The 18,848-nt window shown below is 40.5% G+C and overlaps 1 protein-coding gene across 2 annotated transcripts in view; it reads left to right on the top strand.

The window, feature by feature from the left end:
• The first annotated feature begins 7,921 nt into the window (after window positions 1-7,921).
• LOC138349749 (extended synaptotagmin-3-like) overlaps window positions 7,922-18,848 on the top strand; it is a 493,790-nt gene continuing 482,863 nt past the window's right edge. For both annotated transcript variants that reach the window (XM_069300993.1, XM_069300992.1), the window contains exons 1-2: window positions 7,922-8,365; window positions 14,286-14,327. In XM_069300993.1, coding sequence (XP_069157094.1) covers window positions 8,150-8,365; window positions 14,286-14,327 — 258 coding nt within the window. In that variant the 5' untranslated portion in view covers window positions 7,922-8,149. The remainder of the gene's footprint in view (window positions 8,366-14,285; window positions 14,328-18,848) is intronic.

The following is an 18,848-nucleotide window of genomic DNA, read 5'->3' as shown; positions in this document are numbered from 1 at the left end:
CATCGTTGGTACTCTTTTGGGAGTGGAAGCCAAACTGACAGGGGCTAAGAATGTCGAATTTTACGAGATAGGAGTAGAGCTGCTTGGTGATAATTTTTTCAAACATTTTTGATAGTATGGGTAGGTTTGATATTGGTCTATAATTGTTTATGTCTGCCGGATTACCTCCTTTATGAACTGGCGTTACTCTTGCTTTTTTAAGGATATCAGGGAAGGTATGACACTCAAGGGATTTGTTGAACAGCAGAGCTATAGGTGGCGCAAGGGCATGGGAGGCGCTCTTGTATACAATGGATGGGATTTCACTGATGTTCCCAGCTTTGGTTTTTAGTGCGTGTATGATGGACACAACATCTGTCGGGCTGACTGGTGTAAGAAGAAGAGAGTTTGGATAGCTGCCTGAGAGATATGTGTTGATATGTGTCTGAGTCTGTAGGATTTTACTGGCAAGGTTAGCACCAAGCGATGAAAAGAAGCTATTAAATTCATTTGCCATTTCTAATTCAGTTGACGGTGTAAAGCCATCCTTAGAGAGTGTTATCTGGTTGTGGGAGTGTTGTTTAGTTCCTAGGATATTAGAGATGGTATTCCATGTGCTTTTCATGTTGCCTTTTGCTTCTTTGAATCTAGTCTCATAATATGAAAGTTTAGCTTTTCTTATGATACTGGTAAGCACTGATGAGTACCTTTTAACTATTTCCTTTGTAACTAGGCCAATCCTAAATTTCTTTTCATATTCATGTTTTTTGTTGATTGAGTTGATTATGCCACTTGTGAGCCACGGATTGTTTTTCTTTTGTCAGTTACTTGTTTGGTAAGGAGGGGACAGTGAGTGTTGTAGATGCTTTGAATTTTGGAGAGAAAGAGGGTAGTTAATGAGTTTATATCCTGTGTATTATTGAATTCAGATTCCCAGTTAATATTGTGAAGTGCATTAGAGAGATTGCCTAAAGCTGATTCACTGTGTAGCCTGAATGAGAGTTTCCTGCTTTCTGGTGGTATTGTGTCCATGTTTGCTATGAGGAAGGTAGGATAGTGGTCAGTTGTTCTATCATAGATTACCCCAGATGTAAGGGGAGCTGTTATATTAGTCCGTAAGTGATCCAAGGTAGTGACAGATGTTTGAGTGACTCGGGTGGGCTTGGTGATTGTGGGGATTAGCATACAAGAGTGCATGCTGTTACGGAAATAGTCAACTTGAGGGTTATTTTGAAGACCCAGGTCAATATTGAAATCACCTCCTAGAATGATGTGATTTTTGTTGAGATTGTTATTTAAGATAAGATTCCTTACGTTGTCTGAGAATGAATCTATGTTGGTATTAGGAAATCTATAGATGGTACCGATAGTCAGGGAGGATTTAAGGGATTTACTGGAGAACTTGGCAAAGGTATATTTACAATAGTCGTCTCTGTTACTAATGACACTATTGCAGATGACGGTATCTTTGTAATATATTGCTGTGCCACCTCCTTTTTTATTAGGCATGCAGTTATGAATGGCTTTATAACCAGCTAAGTTGTAGAGTTGGGTATAGTCTTTACTTAGCCAAGTTTCTGTTAAAATGATGAATGATAAATTAGTACCCAGTGTTGTGAGTAGTGCATTTATATCATCAAAATGTTTACCAAGTGACCTAACATTTTGGTTGTAAACTGATAAGCAGGTGCTATTTAGGAGTTTGTTTTTTGCAAGATTTGCTGTGTAATACCTGCAATAATGATGATCAATGTACTGATTTGTGTGAGTATCATTTGTGTGAGTCAGTATCAGTGTGAGTATTGAGTGATATCACAATATCACCAGTTAGTGTAATATACCCTAAGTGAATTGTTATTTTGAGGCCCTTCTCTTTCCCTGATCATTTTGCCAACTCCTTCTAACACAAACACATACTTTTATTACCTCCTTCCAAATCAATTCCCATACCACTATCTACTAACAGTTTAAGCCCAAACAAACACCTCTAAACACTGGTTCCAACGAGTTCGCAACAACAACAACCCCAGCCCTCGATAGATGCACCCCATCACGAGCATACAGCTAATTTCTTCCATAGAAGTGTTCCCAGTTGTCTATGAAAGATATTGCATTTGATTTGCAATATCTTTCCAGCCGGCAATTGACACCAAGAGCCCTGGACACCCATTCATTTTCCACTCCCTTTCTTGGAAGAATGCCACATATGATCGGGATTCCTCCCTTGCTCCTAATTAATTCTATGGCTGTCTTGAATCTCTGTATTAGTTCCTCACTCCTAACTCGCCCAACATCATTACCCCCTGCACTAATACAAATAATGGGTTTGTTCCCATTTCCCGTCATAATATCATTCATGTTTCCAACAATATCACCAATTCCAGCTCCCGGAGAGCAAACCCTTAACCTGTTCGCCGTATCTCTGGCACAAAACGTTTTGTCTAAATACATCACCTGGGAATCTCCCACAACCAAAGTTCGCTTCGTTTCTCCCGTTTCCTTTCGAGCACTTTGAGGGACCTGCGCTTCAATGCTCCTCATTGAACTACAGGTTCACCATAGCACTCGTCCTCTAATACGTCAAATGCGTTAGAAGTCCTTAGGCTATTAGTTGTCGGTTTTGCCAAGGTCTTCTTATGACCCCTGTCCTTTACATCATGCCAAGACGAGGTCTTTTTAATACTGGTCTCCTCCTTTGTTTCTGCCTGATGTTGTTTTAGCTGTCGTACCTCCTCACGTAGCGAATCCAACTCTGTCCTCAGACCCCAACTAGATTCATCAGTTCCTTCACTAATCCTTCCATTATTGCTGTAATAATATTACTACAATCGGAGCTCCAGCTAACACACCCTCTCACTCTAACTCTAATTGCAACTATCATCATTACCTAGCCTCAAAACTTTACATTTATCAGCATTAAACTGCATCTGTCAATTATTTGACCATTTTAAAACCCTATTTAGATCAACTTGAAGTGATAGTGAGTCTTCTTCCGTGTTAATTTCCCTGCCGATTTTTGCACCATCGGCAAATTTGCTAATGTTGCTACTCAAACCTGAATCTAAATCATTCATATATATTATAAACAACAGAGGTCCCAGGACAGAGCCTTGAGGCACTTCACTTACAATATTTTCCCACTCTGACTTAACTCCATTTATACTAACTCTCTGTTTTCTTTGGAATAGCCATGCCCTAATCCAGCTTAATATAGCACCCCCAATACCATGAGCCTCTATCTTTTTAATCAGTCTTTCATGTGGCACTGTATCAAAAGCTTTGCTAAAGTCAAGGTACACAACATCACAATCCTTACCACTATCAACTGCCTCAACTATGCTGGAATAAAAAGTTAGCAAATTTGTTAAACATGAACGGCTATTTGTAAAACCATGTTGCGACTCATTTACTAATTTGTGTTTTTCAAGATGAAGACGAATTTTATTTGTAATTTTCGATTCAAGTATTTTTCCCACAATAGACGTTAGGCTAATTGGTCGATAGTTTGACGCAAGTGATCTATCTCCTTTCTTAAAAACTGGTATCACATTAGCAACTTTCCATAACTCTGGCACTCTGCCTGACTGTATTGATTTATTAAATATGGTAGACAGTGGCTCGGAAAGCTCCTCTCTGCATTCTTTCAGCACCCTAGCAAACACTTCATCCGGCCCTGGGGATTTGGTTTGAGTTCAACTATTTGTTCAAATACATCCTCCCTGGTAACTGCTAAACTCGTCAACCTGTCCTCGTCCCTACCCACATAGACTTGTTCGGCTGAAGGCATATTGTTACGTTCCTCTTTAGTAAATACAGATACAAAATATTTATTAAAAATACTACTCATCTCTTCATCATTATCTGTTATTTGACCTGTCTCAGTTTTTAATGGACCTATCCTTTCCCTAATCTTTGTCCAGTATAACTGGAAAAAACCTTTAGGATTTGTTTTTGCTTGCTCTGCTATGCAAACTTCATAGTTTCTTTTTGCTTTCCTTATCTCTTTTTTAACACTTCTAACCAGTTGTACGAAATCCTGTTCTAAAAAGATTTCCCCATTCTTAATCCTTTTGTACCACGCTCTCTTTTTACCTATAAGGTTTTTCAGATCCTTTGTTATCCACTTTGGATCATTAGTATTCGATCTATTCAATTTATATGGTATACTACATTCCTGGGCTTTGGTTAGAATATTTTTAAAAAGGATATATTTTGAATCCACATCGAAAACCCCTTTTACGTCACCTATCGCTGGGTTAACGTCTAGCTCCAATACCGGCCCACACCCCATACCCAAGACTTTCCAATCTATTTGACCCAAAAAATTTCTTAGGCTATTGAAATCAGCTTTTCGAAAATCAGGCACTTTAACAGAATTTTCTCCTACAGATCTATTCCATTCTATGCTAAATCTGATTTCTTTATGATGACTATTCCCTAGCTCACTCCCTATTTCCATGTCTTTAATTTGTGTTTCCCTGTTAGTTAACACTAAATCTAAAATATTATTTCCCCGCGTTGGTTCCTTAATGTGCTGCGTAAGAAAGCAATCATCAATTAATTCTAGAAAATCTACTGCTTCATTATTCCCTGTTTTGTTCAACCAGTTAATTCCACTAAAATTAAAGTCACCCATGACGTAAATACTGTTAGATCTAGATGCTGTAGATATTTCAACCAATAGATGCTTTGCTTCCATTCTGTCTAAATATGGTGGCCTATATATAACTCCTATTATAATATTATTTGCTTTTTCGTTTAATTCTATCCAAATAGTTTCTGTTTGTGGCTCAGTTTTGATTCCCTCTTTGAGACTACATTTCAAATTGTCCCTAACATATATGGCTACTCCCCCTCCTCTCTATTTGTGTGAAATAGTTTAAATCCATTTATTTGATATTCAGCTAATTGCTCTCTATTTTCTACATTCATCCACGTTTCGGTAAGTGCAATAATATCTATTTTTTCTGTGCAGACAAGAGCATTTAAATCGTTTATTTTATTTCTTAGATTTCTAGTGTTTGTGTAATATACCCTAAGTGAATTGTTATTTTGAGGCTCTTCTCTTTTTTTGATCATTTTGCCAATTGTTTTCTCCCACAAACACATACCTTTATTACCTCCTTCCTCCAAATCGATTCCCATACCACTATCTACTAACAGTTTAAACTCAAACAAACACCTCTAACCACTGGTTCCAACGAGTTCGCAACAACAACAACCCCAGCCCTCGATAGATGCACCCCATCGTGAGCATACATTTCATTTCTTCCATAGAAGTGTTCCCAGTTGTCTATGAAAGATATTGCATTTGATTTGCAATATCTTTACAGCCGGCAATTGACACCAAGTGCCCACGACATCCATTCATTTCCCACTCCCCTTCTTGGAAGAATGCCACATATGATCGGGATTCCTCCTTTGCTTCTAACTAATTCAAATGCTGTTTTATACCTCTGACTCAATTCCTCACTCCTAACTCGACCAACATCATTCCCTCCCGCGCTAATGCAAATAACAGGATTGTTCTCATTTCCAGCCATAATATTATTCATATTGTTTATAATATCACCAATACCAGCTCCGGGATAGCAAACCCTTAACCTGTTCCCCCTATCTCTAGCACAAAACGTTCTATCCAAATACCTTATCTGGCGCGCGACGAGATCTGGGTAAATCACCGAGGAGCCGAACTTGACAATCGCCGGCCTCCAAGAAGCAACGGCACCCCACACACAGACTCCACAGGGACACGTAGCATATTAAGTAACACCACCTCTACTGCGTGGTAAGAAGCATTCCCGGAAAACTCCAGGTCAATTGAGGCCTGCCTAGTGACAGGGTCCCCCCCCTACCCATGAATGCAGACCGTCACGGCCCCAGGGGGACCCCGAAGGAGATACACGAGACGCAAGCAACGTCAGCAGCGACACCCAGCTCCACACACCACGCCGGGTTGACAACTGCAGGAGCCGGACGAAAACAAACGTACCTCACGGCAGTCCAGATTTTATTTCTTAGAGCGCACTCCCCTCTAAGGTCGACGGCTCAGTGGTAGGGATTTCAAACGTTAGAGATCTCGGCGTTTGCTCGCGCCTTCATAATTTTTCTATGGTCTCTAGAGTAGGGAATGAGCTGCTTACTACACTCAACGTGTAAAGTAAGCAGTCCCTTCCTCAGAAGGTCCATCTAGACTTTTAGTTTAAAGTTGACGGATTTACTAGAATTTGTTATGAAAGAACTCACATCTACATCCAGGCAAGCACCGTACGTCAAGGTAACGAATATAATACAACACAAGAACTGTTACATATGTTAGTGACACACAATAGCAGGACACGAGGCCACCATGGTACTAGTGACACACAGGAACAGGTCACGAGGCCACCATGGTACTAGTGACAGACAGGAACAGGACACGAGGCCACCATGGTACTAGTGACACACAGGAACAGGACACGAGGCCACCATGGTACTAGTGACAGACAGGAACAGGACACGAGGCCACCATGGTAATAGTGACAGACAGTAGTGGGACACGAGGCCACCATGGTACTAGTGACACACAGGAACAGGACACGAGGCCACCATGGTACTAGTGACAGACAGTAGTGGGACACGAGGCCACCATGGTACTAGTGACACACAGGAACAGGACACGAGGCCACCATGGTACTAGTGACACACAGGAACAGGACACGAGGCCACCATGGTACTAGTGACAGACAGGAACAGGACACGAGGCCACCATGGTACTAGTGACAGACAGGAACAGGACACGAGGCCACCATGGTACTAGTGACAGACAGTAGTGGGACACGAGGCCACCATGGTACTAGTGACACACAGGAACAGGACACGAGGCCACCATGGTACTAGTGACACACAGGAACAGGACACGAGGCCACCATGGTACTAGTGACAGACAGGAACAGGACACGAGGCCACCATGGTACTAGTGACAGACAGGAACAGGACACGAGGCCACCATGGTAATAGTGACAGACAGTAGTGGGACACGAGGCCACCATGGTACTAGTGACACACAGGAACAGGACACGAGGCCACCATGGTACTAGTGACACACAGGAACAGGACACGAGGCCACCATGGTACTAGTGACACACAGGAACAGGACACGAGGCCACCATGGTACTAGTGACAGACAGTAGTGGGACACGAGGCCACCATGGTACTAGTGACACACAGGAACAGGACACGAGGCCACCATGGTACTAGTGACAGACAGGAACAGGACACGAGGCCACCATGGTACTAGTGACAGACAGGAACAGGACACGAGGCCACCATGGTACTAGTGACAGACAGTAGTGGGACACGAGGCCACCATGGTACTAGTGACACACAGGAACAGGACACGAGGCCACCATGGTACTAGTGACAGACAGGAACAGGACACGAGGCCACCATGGTACTAGTGACAGACAGGAACAGGACACGAGGCCACCATGGTACTAGTGACAGACAGTAGTGGGACACGAGGCCACCATGGTACTAGTGACACACAGGAACAGGACACGAGGCCACCATGGTAATAGTGACACACAGGAACAGGACACGAGGTCACCATGGTACTAGTGACACACAGGAACAGGACACGAGGCCACCATGGTACTAGTGACACACAGGAACAGGACACGAGGCCACCATGGTACTAGTGACAGACAGTAGTGGGACACGAGGCCACCATGGTACTAGTGACACACAGGAACAGGACACGAGGCCACCATGGTACTAGTGACAGACAGGAACAGGACACGAGGCCACCATGGTACTAGTGACACACAGTAACATACACGTCACCACCATGGTACTAGTGACACAGTAGCGGTACACATGGATCTAGTGACACCACAGTAGGGGGCCACGTGGTGACCATGATAACACTATCTCAGGGGACTGTGCTGCACAGGTCAGTACCACTGTGGCGAGCGGCGGGTCGTGTGTAACTGCGCGTCTCTCACCTCTTATAGAAGGACACAATCATACTACCGCATACCACCTCTATGGTATGCTAGTGGTACTTTGTCCTTAACCGAACAGAATCATCCTAACGCATATAAGGCCGCAATTATAATTTTGCGTAATAAATACACAACAAATATTCTAAACAATATCCGCAGAAAACCTGAACCTTTCACGATAAGGAATGGCATTAAGCGTTTCGGATTTATTGGTTATTTTTTTTTATATGTACTTTGACAAGAAATTGTTGTTAACATTTTGCCTGGGAGTGATGTGTGGTGTTTGGGGGGTGAAGGGTCTGACTGCTGGCGTGGTCGGCCTCATCCTCCTGGCTGTCGTCACAAAAATAACCAACTACATTCACCCAAAACCGGTTGTTAAGATTCAGGAACCTTCTTGGGTGAGTTGCATTTCTTACTGTGTGAAGTTCAAAACTTTTATGTAATCGTTATAATTCCATTAGAGTTGCAAAGATGTATATTGCAGCCAGAATTTTGGTTGTGGGAGAAAGTCCACTTTTGTGTAGTACACGACAAGGGGAAGTCATTGATACACAGTGACGTATATAGTTACGTGAAGATTCTTTCGATATTATCGTAATACTTTGCGATCTATCAATATTTTCACCTGCATATTCTTACCACCTGGATCCTGACATTACCTGACAGACGGTGGGGTTCCCAAGACCAAATATTAAAGACTTTACTGTTTGATGCTGAGAGTGACCACCTACCCTCCCTTATACACCTGAACCTTCTTAGTTAATATTAGAGCAACTTCCTGAATATCCACACAAGTGGGTCCTTCAGGAATAGTATGCTTCTGTTACACGAATAAAAAATAATTTGTTCTGACAAAGTTATTTCATTATTTTTTAGCCATGAATACTCTTTGCTTCTCCTGAATTCCCAAAATTTTGTATTTATAACTGTAACAGTAATTCATATATACATTTACATACGGTCGGTTTACACCTTCCATATTGACACTGCCTGTCATTTTTAATTTTGTTTCTGAATCAGAGATGGAAACTACTAGGTTCCATAACTCTAACTCATATACAATCATCACAAGTATAAAATATTTTAATGAAATGATTCAAGAGAGTGATTTGGTCCTCCGTGAGGTTGATTCCAGCAAGGTTTAAGAAGCCATCTCTGGGTCGAGGAATCATCATAGGACCTCCAAATATTGTCAGTTTCTTGAGGATCCTGGTTTCGGTGCTGTGGCGATGTCGATCTGAAAGGACGTCGTGGTGTTGGTCGATTCGAATACGAGATCTTCGTCGATGTTGGTGTGTCACCATTTATCTGTAGCAAGAAGTAGTTGCGTTTTGCTATCGTTGATCTCATTTTCTGCCTTGTGTATTTGATTTCGAATCAGATCTTGGCGATATTTTATCGTGAAAGCTTGGTTTCTTGCTGCTGGGTCGTGCATTCTAATTTTAGTATATTTTCGTAGCAGTCTTTCTTGTAAACATATGTTGTTGAATAAGATATATGTTGTTGACCGAAAGGGTAAGATTAATTCCAAAAGGTAACGAAGGACACTACAGTCGAATTAAAATTGAAGGTAGACAGATTGATTGAAACTGTAACGCGAAGAAATCCGGACTCCACCTGCCAAAGGTTATCGGGGAATACAAACCTGGATATGTACAGGGAATGTCAAGACTTCAAAATTTCTCTGGTGATGGTCTGGTTTTGTGAGGAAATTATATGCTCCTTGATGGAGCCCTGTTGTTTGTGCATTGTCAATCGTCTAGAAAGAGACGTTGTTGTCTTGCCTATATACTGAGTTCGTTGGGGCATACGGTCCCCAAGTGGGCATTTGAAGGCATTGACGACGTTGGTTTCCTTCAAGGCGTTCTGTTTGGTGTTTGGGGAGTTTTTCATGAGTAGATTGGCCGTTTTTTAGTTTTTGTAGTAAAATGTCAATAGTTTTGTCTGTAGGGATAACGTTTCTACTAATAATATCTTTCAGGACATTTTCCTCCGTTTTATGAGCCGTCGACAAGAAGTTCCTGTAAAACAGTCTAATAGGGGATACAAGTGTTGTGCTAGTTGACTCTTCAGAGGTTGCATGGCGTTTCACCTTTCTTTTTTTGTTGTGTTGACTTTAAAAAAGTCACCACCAGTTATAAACAGCCAAATTAATGCAAAACTATATTCTACCCACTTCAAGACCCCAAATAACATAGAAGCAGCAAGAGAAAGTATGGGCCAATTGGCCTTCTGTATTTACTTCCATTCTTAGGTGTTCATACCCAATTTATACCCATTGATTCGTGTTCTGTCATCTCACCGAACACTTTTGTGTCACATCACCTCACCCAAAACAAATATAAGTATGATGTATTTTATGTGTAAACTAGTCTTTGAAAATGAAAGAAGCCCTTACAAAACAGTTTCAGGCGTCAAACCAAAAATAAAAATGTAAAAAATGAATTTTGGAGAGTTAATTTTTCAAATACCCTCGAAAGTGAAGAAAAACTTAAGAAATATTGAGAAGATTCGTGTATTCGTGTTACAATTATTAATATTACCTTTTCGGTCATATTCTACAACATACACACACCTATATATTTATATATATATATATATATATATATATATATATATATATATATATATATATATATATATATATATATATATATATATATATATATATATATATATATATATATGTCGTACCTAGTAGCCAGAATGCACTTCTCGGCCTACTATGCAAGGCCCGATTTGCCTAATAAGCCAAGTTTTCATGAATTAATTGTTTTTCGACTACCTAACCTAACCTAACCTAACTTTTTCGGATACCTAACCTAACCTAACCTATCTTTATAGGTTAGGTTAGGTTAGGTAGGGTTGGTTACGTTCGGTCATATATCTACGTTAATTTTAACTCCAATAAAAAAAAATTGACCTCATACATAATGAAATGGGTAGCTTTATCATTTCATAAGAAAAAAATTAGAGAAAATTTATTAATTCAAGAAAACTTGGCTTATTAGGCAAATCAAGCCTTGCATAGTAGGGCGAGAAGTGCGTTCTGGCTACTAGGTACGACATATATATATATATATATATGTGCGGAAAAAACACAAATGGGAAAGAGAGGTGAACGTTTCGGCCTGTTAAAGCCTTATCAACACTCAGTCTGGTGTTGACAAAGGCTCTAACAGGCCGAAACGTTCACCTCTCTTTTCCATTTCTTTGTGGTTTTTCCGCATACAAATGAGCAGTGTTTAGTGATCGTCAATTGCATATGCCTGAAAGGTCCCAGGACTATATGCAACTGAAAACTCACACCCCAGAAGTGACTCGAACCCATACTGCCAGGAGCACTGTGCTGGCGTACAGGATCCCTTTACCGTTCGACCAACACGATCGGACAAATGAGGATGGTAGCCGAGGCTATTTCCATCCCCCCGACAGGGGGATGGAAATAGCCTCGTGAAAAAGGATATCACGTGAAAAAGGATGTGATATCCATATGAGTGCGTAAAAAGCGAAGCTTTGTCAACCTTGGCGGTACAGTGATTAGGGTGTGACGTGGTAGATAAGGGTTGTGTCAGCTTACGCCACATCACTCCTGCCTTATCTCTCACAGTTAATTCTTCTGTCATGTCTCACATAGGCAAACAATTTGTCTTATCCAAGGCATAACTGTGACGTGCTTATCTCTGAAGCTAGAAACAGATATAATGGAATAATCAATGATGACGTCAGAGTCTGTCTCCTATGGATTCCTTCCCATATTGGTGACCGAATGCATGATAGAACTGGTGAGTTGGCCAAGACCTTTGCTCGTAAAGAGGGAATTGATTACCAACTTGGACTGCCTTTGAGCAGCCTGACGACAGTAATATTCCGGGAATATCAACAAAATTTCGGAAACTTGAGGCAAAGTGAAATTCACACCAGTTACTCCATCTATCAACATTCTATTATGCAGGAAGCACCGCACGTCTATGGGTCTTGCAATAAGGTTAGCAGACTTCTAGATGTTACCACTGCTAGGCTTAGGCTTGGCTACAAATTCCTCTGGGAATTTGTAACATCTGCTGATGTAGATTTGACTAAATGTAAACTCTGTCAGCAGAACTATTCGCATACTTTGCGTCATTATATAATGGAAAGTGAAAAAATCGCGGAATTTAGAGATACCACCATCAATAGTGTCCAAGAAATGTGTAAGCAATTCATTCATAATGATGTGCTGCCCGAAATCTTAGCGAAGTATCCAAAATTTGCTTACTGTAAGTAATGCATGCACATGACTAAAGCTCCCGCCCAGTTGGGTGGGTGTGGAGCAAGACTAGTAACTGTGCGACTGATCATAGATGTAAAGTGCGTTGTATAGTGACTGTTGTGAGCCTCTTGCTGAATCACTTGTGACACAAACGATTATTGATGTGTGTATTTGTGTGGGTGATTAAATATGTAAGTGTATGTATATATATATATATATGTATACGTATGTATATGTACATGTATGCATGAGTACGTGTACATGTATATATAACATTAATAATTTTGTAACTAGCGTCAAATGATTCTTATTTGCTTAGCTAAACGAACTAGCAGCTCACAAGTTGGATTAGGGGCATGGTTATACCAAAGGAAACAAAGAGTTAGTATAAATGGAGTTAAGTCAATGGGAACCTGTTGTTAGTGGAGTGCCTCAAGGCTCTGTCTTGGAACTTCTGTTATTTATGATAAATATAAATGATTTAGATTCAGGTCTGAGCAGCAATATTTGCAAATTAACCGAGGATCTGAAAACTGGTTTGGATTAAATTTGAAAGTAGCCTGAGAAGTCACTTCATGACGATCTAAGTAGGGTGTTGAAATGTCAAAAGGTTGGCAGATGCAGTTCAGTGCTGATAAATGTAAGGCTAAGTAATGTTTTGATAGCGTTATAAGATACGAGCTAGAGGGTATTGAGATTGTGAAGTCTAATTGCGAAAGGGATCTGGGAGTTATGATTAGTAAGAATTTAAAAACAAAAAATCAATGCATACATTTTTGTAATAAGGCTAATATGATACTGGGAGTTATTTCTCGAAGCATAGGAAATAAAAGTCTTGGTGTTATTTTTCAGCTATATCTTGCTCTTGTTAGGCCTTATTTAAATTATGCAGTTCAGTTTTGGTCGCTATACAACTGAATGGATATAAATTCACTATTAGTCGTTCAGTGTAGGATGACAAAGTTAATCCCACAAATTACAAATCTTCATATGAAGAGAGATTTAAAAACCTAATTTATATTCTCTTGAAAGGCGAAGAGTTAGGGGTGACATGATTGAAGTGTACAAGTGGAAAATGGGTATAACAAGGGAGATATTTATAAGGCATTAAATATATAAGGCAATAATCACATAATAGAACAAGAAATAATGGTTATTAAATAAATTGGATAAGTTTATATTTAGGAAACGTGAACCTAGTGATAAATGACGTAAAAAGGGATTTCGATGTGGATTCAAAATATAACTTATTTACATAAATTCTTAGCAAAGCACAAAAACGTAGTATATCATACAAATTGATTAGATTTAATAATAATGACCCAAAAGGGATAACAATGGATCTGTAGAACTTTATGGATACAAATAAAAAATGGTACAAAAGTATTAAGAATTAAGAAGTATTAAGTCTAGAACAAGAATATCGTCCAATTGGTTAGAAATGGTTATTGGTTAGAAACACAGTCTCCGTGGTGTAGTGGTAAGACACTCGCCTGGCGTTCCGCGAGCGCTATGTCATGGGTTCGTATCCTGGCCGGGGAGGATTTACTGGGCGCAAATCCTTAACTGTAGCCTCTGTTTAACGCAACAGTAAAATGTGTACTTGGATGAAAAAACGATTCTTCGCGGCGGGGATCGTATTCCAGGGACCTGCCCGAAACGCTACGCGTACTAGTGGCTGTACAGGAATGTAACAACTCTTGTATATATCTCAAAAAAAAAAAAATGTTAAAAAGGAGATAAGGAAGGCAAAAATAAACTGTGAAATCCATCCGCATTTTGATGTCAAAATCCTCAACGCCCAAATAAAGGTTTACAATAAATTATAGCTGCTCACACCCTACCTTGCCTTGCTACTACCTTTTACAATCTTCTATGCCTGGTCAATAGGTTAAAGTAGTTTAGAATCTCATTTTCTGTCCGTTGTGTCAACTCAAGAGGATGGACTAAGTTATTCACATAAACATGCATGATGCACAATACAAATATTCGTATGTCTGGCGGCATTGTTGCTTAGATGAGTACTATCAACTTTCTCTTAATAATATATATGATTTATATTTCAGGTCCCTGCCTTAAGCATGGAACAGTCTCAATGGCCTAACCAGGTGAGTGCAAAACATGTTTTAAATGCAGGTCTTTGCAAACTTCTTCTATTCATCAAATCTATTTAATTTTTCATTTATTTCATCAAATCATTTTTCATCTATTTCATCAAATCACCTCATTTTGTGGGGCACACGTGAGGAACACAAATGCGAACAAGCTTGAATGGTCCCCAAGCATATATGCAACTGAAAACTCCACACCCCAGAAGTGTCTCGAACCCGAACCTCCAGGAGCACATTGCAACTGGTGTTCACGGTGCCTTAAAAAAATTGACCATAAATGATCGAACAAAAGACAGTTATAGCCGAGGCAATTACCATCAAAGTGCTTTCAGGGTGGTGGTTCAAATAGCCTCGGCTATCACCGCCTTTTGTACGTTTCTTACACGGCCTCCCTCTTCTCTTAAAACAGTTCGGTCACTAGTTTCATCCACAGTTCGGCCACTAGTTTCATCCACATTATCTCTAGCGGCAACCGAGTGCCGCTAGAATGGCAGCAAGAGGAGGTGCCTCCTCTTGCTGCCATTGAACCCTTCGCTGCTTCCTCGATCTCTCTGGGTCCTTCCCACCGGGAGGCACTCGGAACGGCTCTGGTTGGGACGGCTCTTTCCCTGCCGTCTCCTCTCGAGCTGAGAGTTGCGTCATTATCTCCAGCCGGCGCTCCAACACCTTAGACGTCCTCAATCGGATGTCGAAGTGATTCGCACTTGTTGAAGCTGAACCTTAGTGCACTCCGCCCACATGCTCTGGTCCCTTGTCGCAATAAACTTACTCACTTTATCCTCCTCCATCTCTAATCACTGAGCAACTGCACCAACACCACACTAACTACACTATCACAGTCTCTGCACTACTGGGCTACTTGTTCACTGTGTTCTCTGGCAACACTGTTCACAACCCTGGTAACATTGTATTCGCCTTCTGGCAACACTATTTTCTTATCCTGGCAAGGTCACCAATTTGTTACATGAGTGGCCTACTGGGTTGTGTCGGTACCTGAGATGAGGACCACACAATGACCACTGCTCCGGGTCTTTGCTCCCACACACTTGCATGCCACTGATCGCCCTGGGAGCCCTTCAGTCGAACCACAGGTGGAACCGCCACTTGCGGTCCGGCCTTATACCCACGGAAGAGTGAAGGAAGACTCGGCACTAACCTCAAGTCACCATCACGTCACCATCACGACCAGACATAAGGAGGTAATAGCCGAAGCTATTTGAAGCCGGCACCCGGATGGTAATCTTGGGCATAGCTTATGTCCGGTCGTGATGGTCAAGCGGATTAAGGCGTCCTGTACATACCAGTTGCGTTGCTCCTGGCAGTATGGGTTGGAGTCACTTCTGGGGTGTGAGTTTTCAGTTATATATATATATATATATATATATATATATATATATATATATATATATATATATATATATATATATATATATATATATATATATATATATATATATATATATATATATATATTGTACCTAGTAGCCAGAACGCAGTACATGGCCTACTGTGCAAGGCCCAACTAAGCCAAGTTTTCCTGAATGTATATATTTAAAAAAAATATTTTGAAATGATAAAGCTATCCATTTCATTGTGTATGAGTTAATTTTTTTTAAATTTGAGTTAAAACTACCGTAGATATATGACCGAACCTAACCAATCCTACCTAACCTAACCTAACCTATCTTAACCTAACTTAAACTAACACAACTAAGTCAATAATTTATGTTCTTAATATAATATACTAATAATTATTCATATAAACTAATTGGAAACAAATTATTGAAAATAAAGAATATCACTCGGCCTATTAGGCAAATTGGGCATTGCATAGTAGACCGAGAAGTGCGTTCTGGCTACTAGGTACGTCATATATATATATATATATATATATATATATATATATATATATATATATATATATATATATATATATATATATATATATATATATATATATATATATATATATATATATATATATATATATATATATATATATATATATATATATATATATATATATATATATATATATATATATATATATATATATATATATATATATATATATATTCTCCGTGGTGTAGTGGTAAGACACTCGCCTGGCGTTCCGCGAGCGCTATGTCATGGGTTCGTATCCTGGCCGGGGAGGATTTACTGGGCGCAAATCCTTAACTGTAGCCTCTGTTTAACGCAACAGTAAAATGTGTACTTGGATGAAAAAACAATTCTTCGCGGCAGGGGATCGTATTCCAGGGACCATAGGATTAAGGACTTGCCCGAAACGCTACGCGTACTAGTGGCTGTACAAGAATGTAACAACTCTTGTATATATCTCAAAAAAAAAAAAAAAAAAAAAAAAAAAAAAAAATATATATATATATATATATATATATTTATTTATTTATTTATAATTAGATTAACTGGAGAACGTTGGCCGCTCTCCTCTCACCACCTCTGGCAACTGGGCAAATTCAAAGGGGCACTCGGACCCTCTCATGGTGGTGGGTTGGGGGGAGGCAGCTCCGCTGACGTAGACCTCTCGTCCACCAACTCTGCCACACACGTTCCCACGCTGTCTTCTCCAGGTTGTAGAAAATACTGTACAGGCTTACAGCCTAACCTACTACTAACATGATAATAATAAACACTAATATAATATATGCTTGGCCTATCTAGCCTAGTCATCAAAGGGGTAATGGGAGGGAAATAATGATCTACCCTTAAACATTCCTATCCATCGACGTTCTGTTCTCCGATGGTAGAAGGTATACGGTTCCCAGGACGCTCCTCGGCGTTCCGATTGTGTGTCACAGGTCCTCTGGCGTGGTGGAGAATTGCGTCATCTCCATTCCTATTACCTGGATTCAGATCTTCCACGCTGGTTCAACCAGTGATCACTGAGCACGTCGCTTTCCACACTCACTCCTTCACCAAGACACTTTCTCATGGATCCAGACACGATGCTTCCACTCCGGAACTTCAGTAGATGTGAGCTGGTCAGAGCAGCGCTGCACGTCGTACTGGGGTAGGACCCGCAGGGTGTCAGACTTGCCCACCCAGCGTCGCCACTCACCTCTGCCGCAGACTAACAGCCACAAGTACTCTGCCTTCTTTCGCCCACTAAACTCGGCTTCTTCGTTCTCCGCGGGAGTACACTAGTCCTCTCCGATGATGGTAAACTGCATTAGGCTGCTCAAATCCACTGAGCGAGGTTCCTAAAACCTCCATGCTCGAGAGCTCACTGACACAATTCCGCTCGCGTCGAAGGTCCGTAATTCTCTGCTGGTGCAGTGACCTGCAGGTCGTGAGCCAGGCCTCCCGGTGATGTCACAGCGGGCTCTGATTGGTCAGCACGTCACGTGACCTCGGCCAGCCAATCGCCAGCCTGCTGGCGTCCTCACGTCCTAGCACCAACCCGAAAGAGACGTCGCCATTTTGTATGTATTAGGGGGCGTTAGCCCCCCTCACCTGCAAAACTCAATAATGACAATTTCTCCATAAATTTGTAAGCTATCCAGTAGCCTCCTATATCAAATGATTCCCTTCACCTCAGGAATCCTGCAAGGAAAGAAGATATGACTCTTAACACTGGTTAAGTACTTTACGTTAATCACAAACACTTGTCTCTCTTAGATAACAACATGATGATACTCTACGTTATTCATCAACACTTGTCTCTCTTAACACAAGTCCACTTGTTAACAATAGCTCAAAGTCTCTTAAAATACATCACACTTGACTCCTTCAAGTATTCAGTGAGTAATTCCAACACCTAGACACCTAGGCACTGGGGAGAAATAGGAAAGGACACCTTAACAACAAGTTACAATATTGATGAGCTAGTTACAAAATTCAATATGCGTCGTCACATCATCAATGAGTTCGAGATCGACCAAAAGTACAGTTTCTAAATTAAGGAACTGACATATGTGGAGAGCTAGTGTCATAATTTATATGTTTGTCCTGCACACCGCCACCATACAGTGGGCAGTTGTGAATAAGTTACAATCACTTAGTTACTACCTACAGTTTGCAAACAGAGGATAATTGGCTAAAATTTCTAGTAGCAGATAATTTTAAATGAAATATTTGCACATGTTTGCAACATTCCAGAGATTTTTTTACATTTCATAAAGACAGCAGTCAGTATGAATTGGCCTGTGGATCATTGGGTTGCAATCATACAGGGACAGTTTAAAGGGAAAGCCCAAGAAGTGTTTGCATCTTCTTATGACTATAAATTTGTACAGCAGACCAGCAGATTCCAGCGGCCTAGATTCAAGATTCTAGAAAAAAATCGAGGTTTATATAGGACATACGATCAAAGTATTTCTGATTTTAAAGAGTTAAAATTAATCACTTTGATTGATGGGTAAAATCGCTTTCAATTACAAATTTAGAGACTTTAAGAAACCTCATTGTGACGGAGGAGAGCTTAGGTTGTCTACCAGATAAATTAGCCGCGTTTATAGCTGAACATAAACAGACCACTAACATTATTCCACTAGCAAA

This window comes from Procambarus clarkii, chromosome 45 (assembly GCF_040958095.1).
Source record: "Procambarus clarkii isolate CNS0578487 chromosome 45, FALCON_Pclarkii_2.0, whole genome shotgun sequence".
In the NCBI taxonomy this organism is placed as follows: Eukaryota; Metazoa; Arthropoda; class Malacostraca; order Decapoda; family Cambaridae; genus Procambarus; species Procambarus clarkii.
The sequence above is the reverse complement of the archived record's forward strand: the minus strand, read 5'-3'. Positions and strand labels throughout refer to the sequence as shown.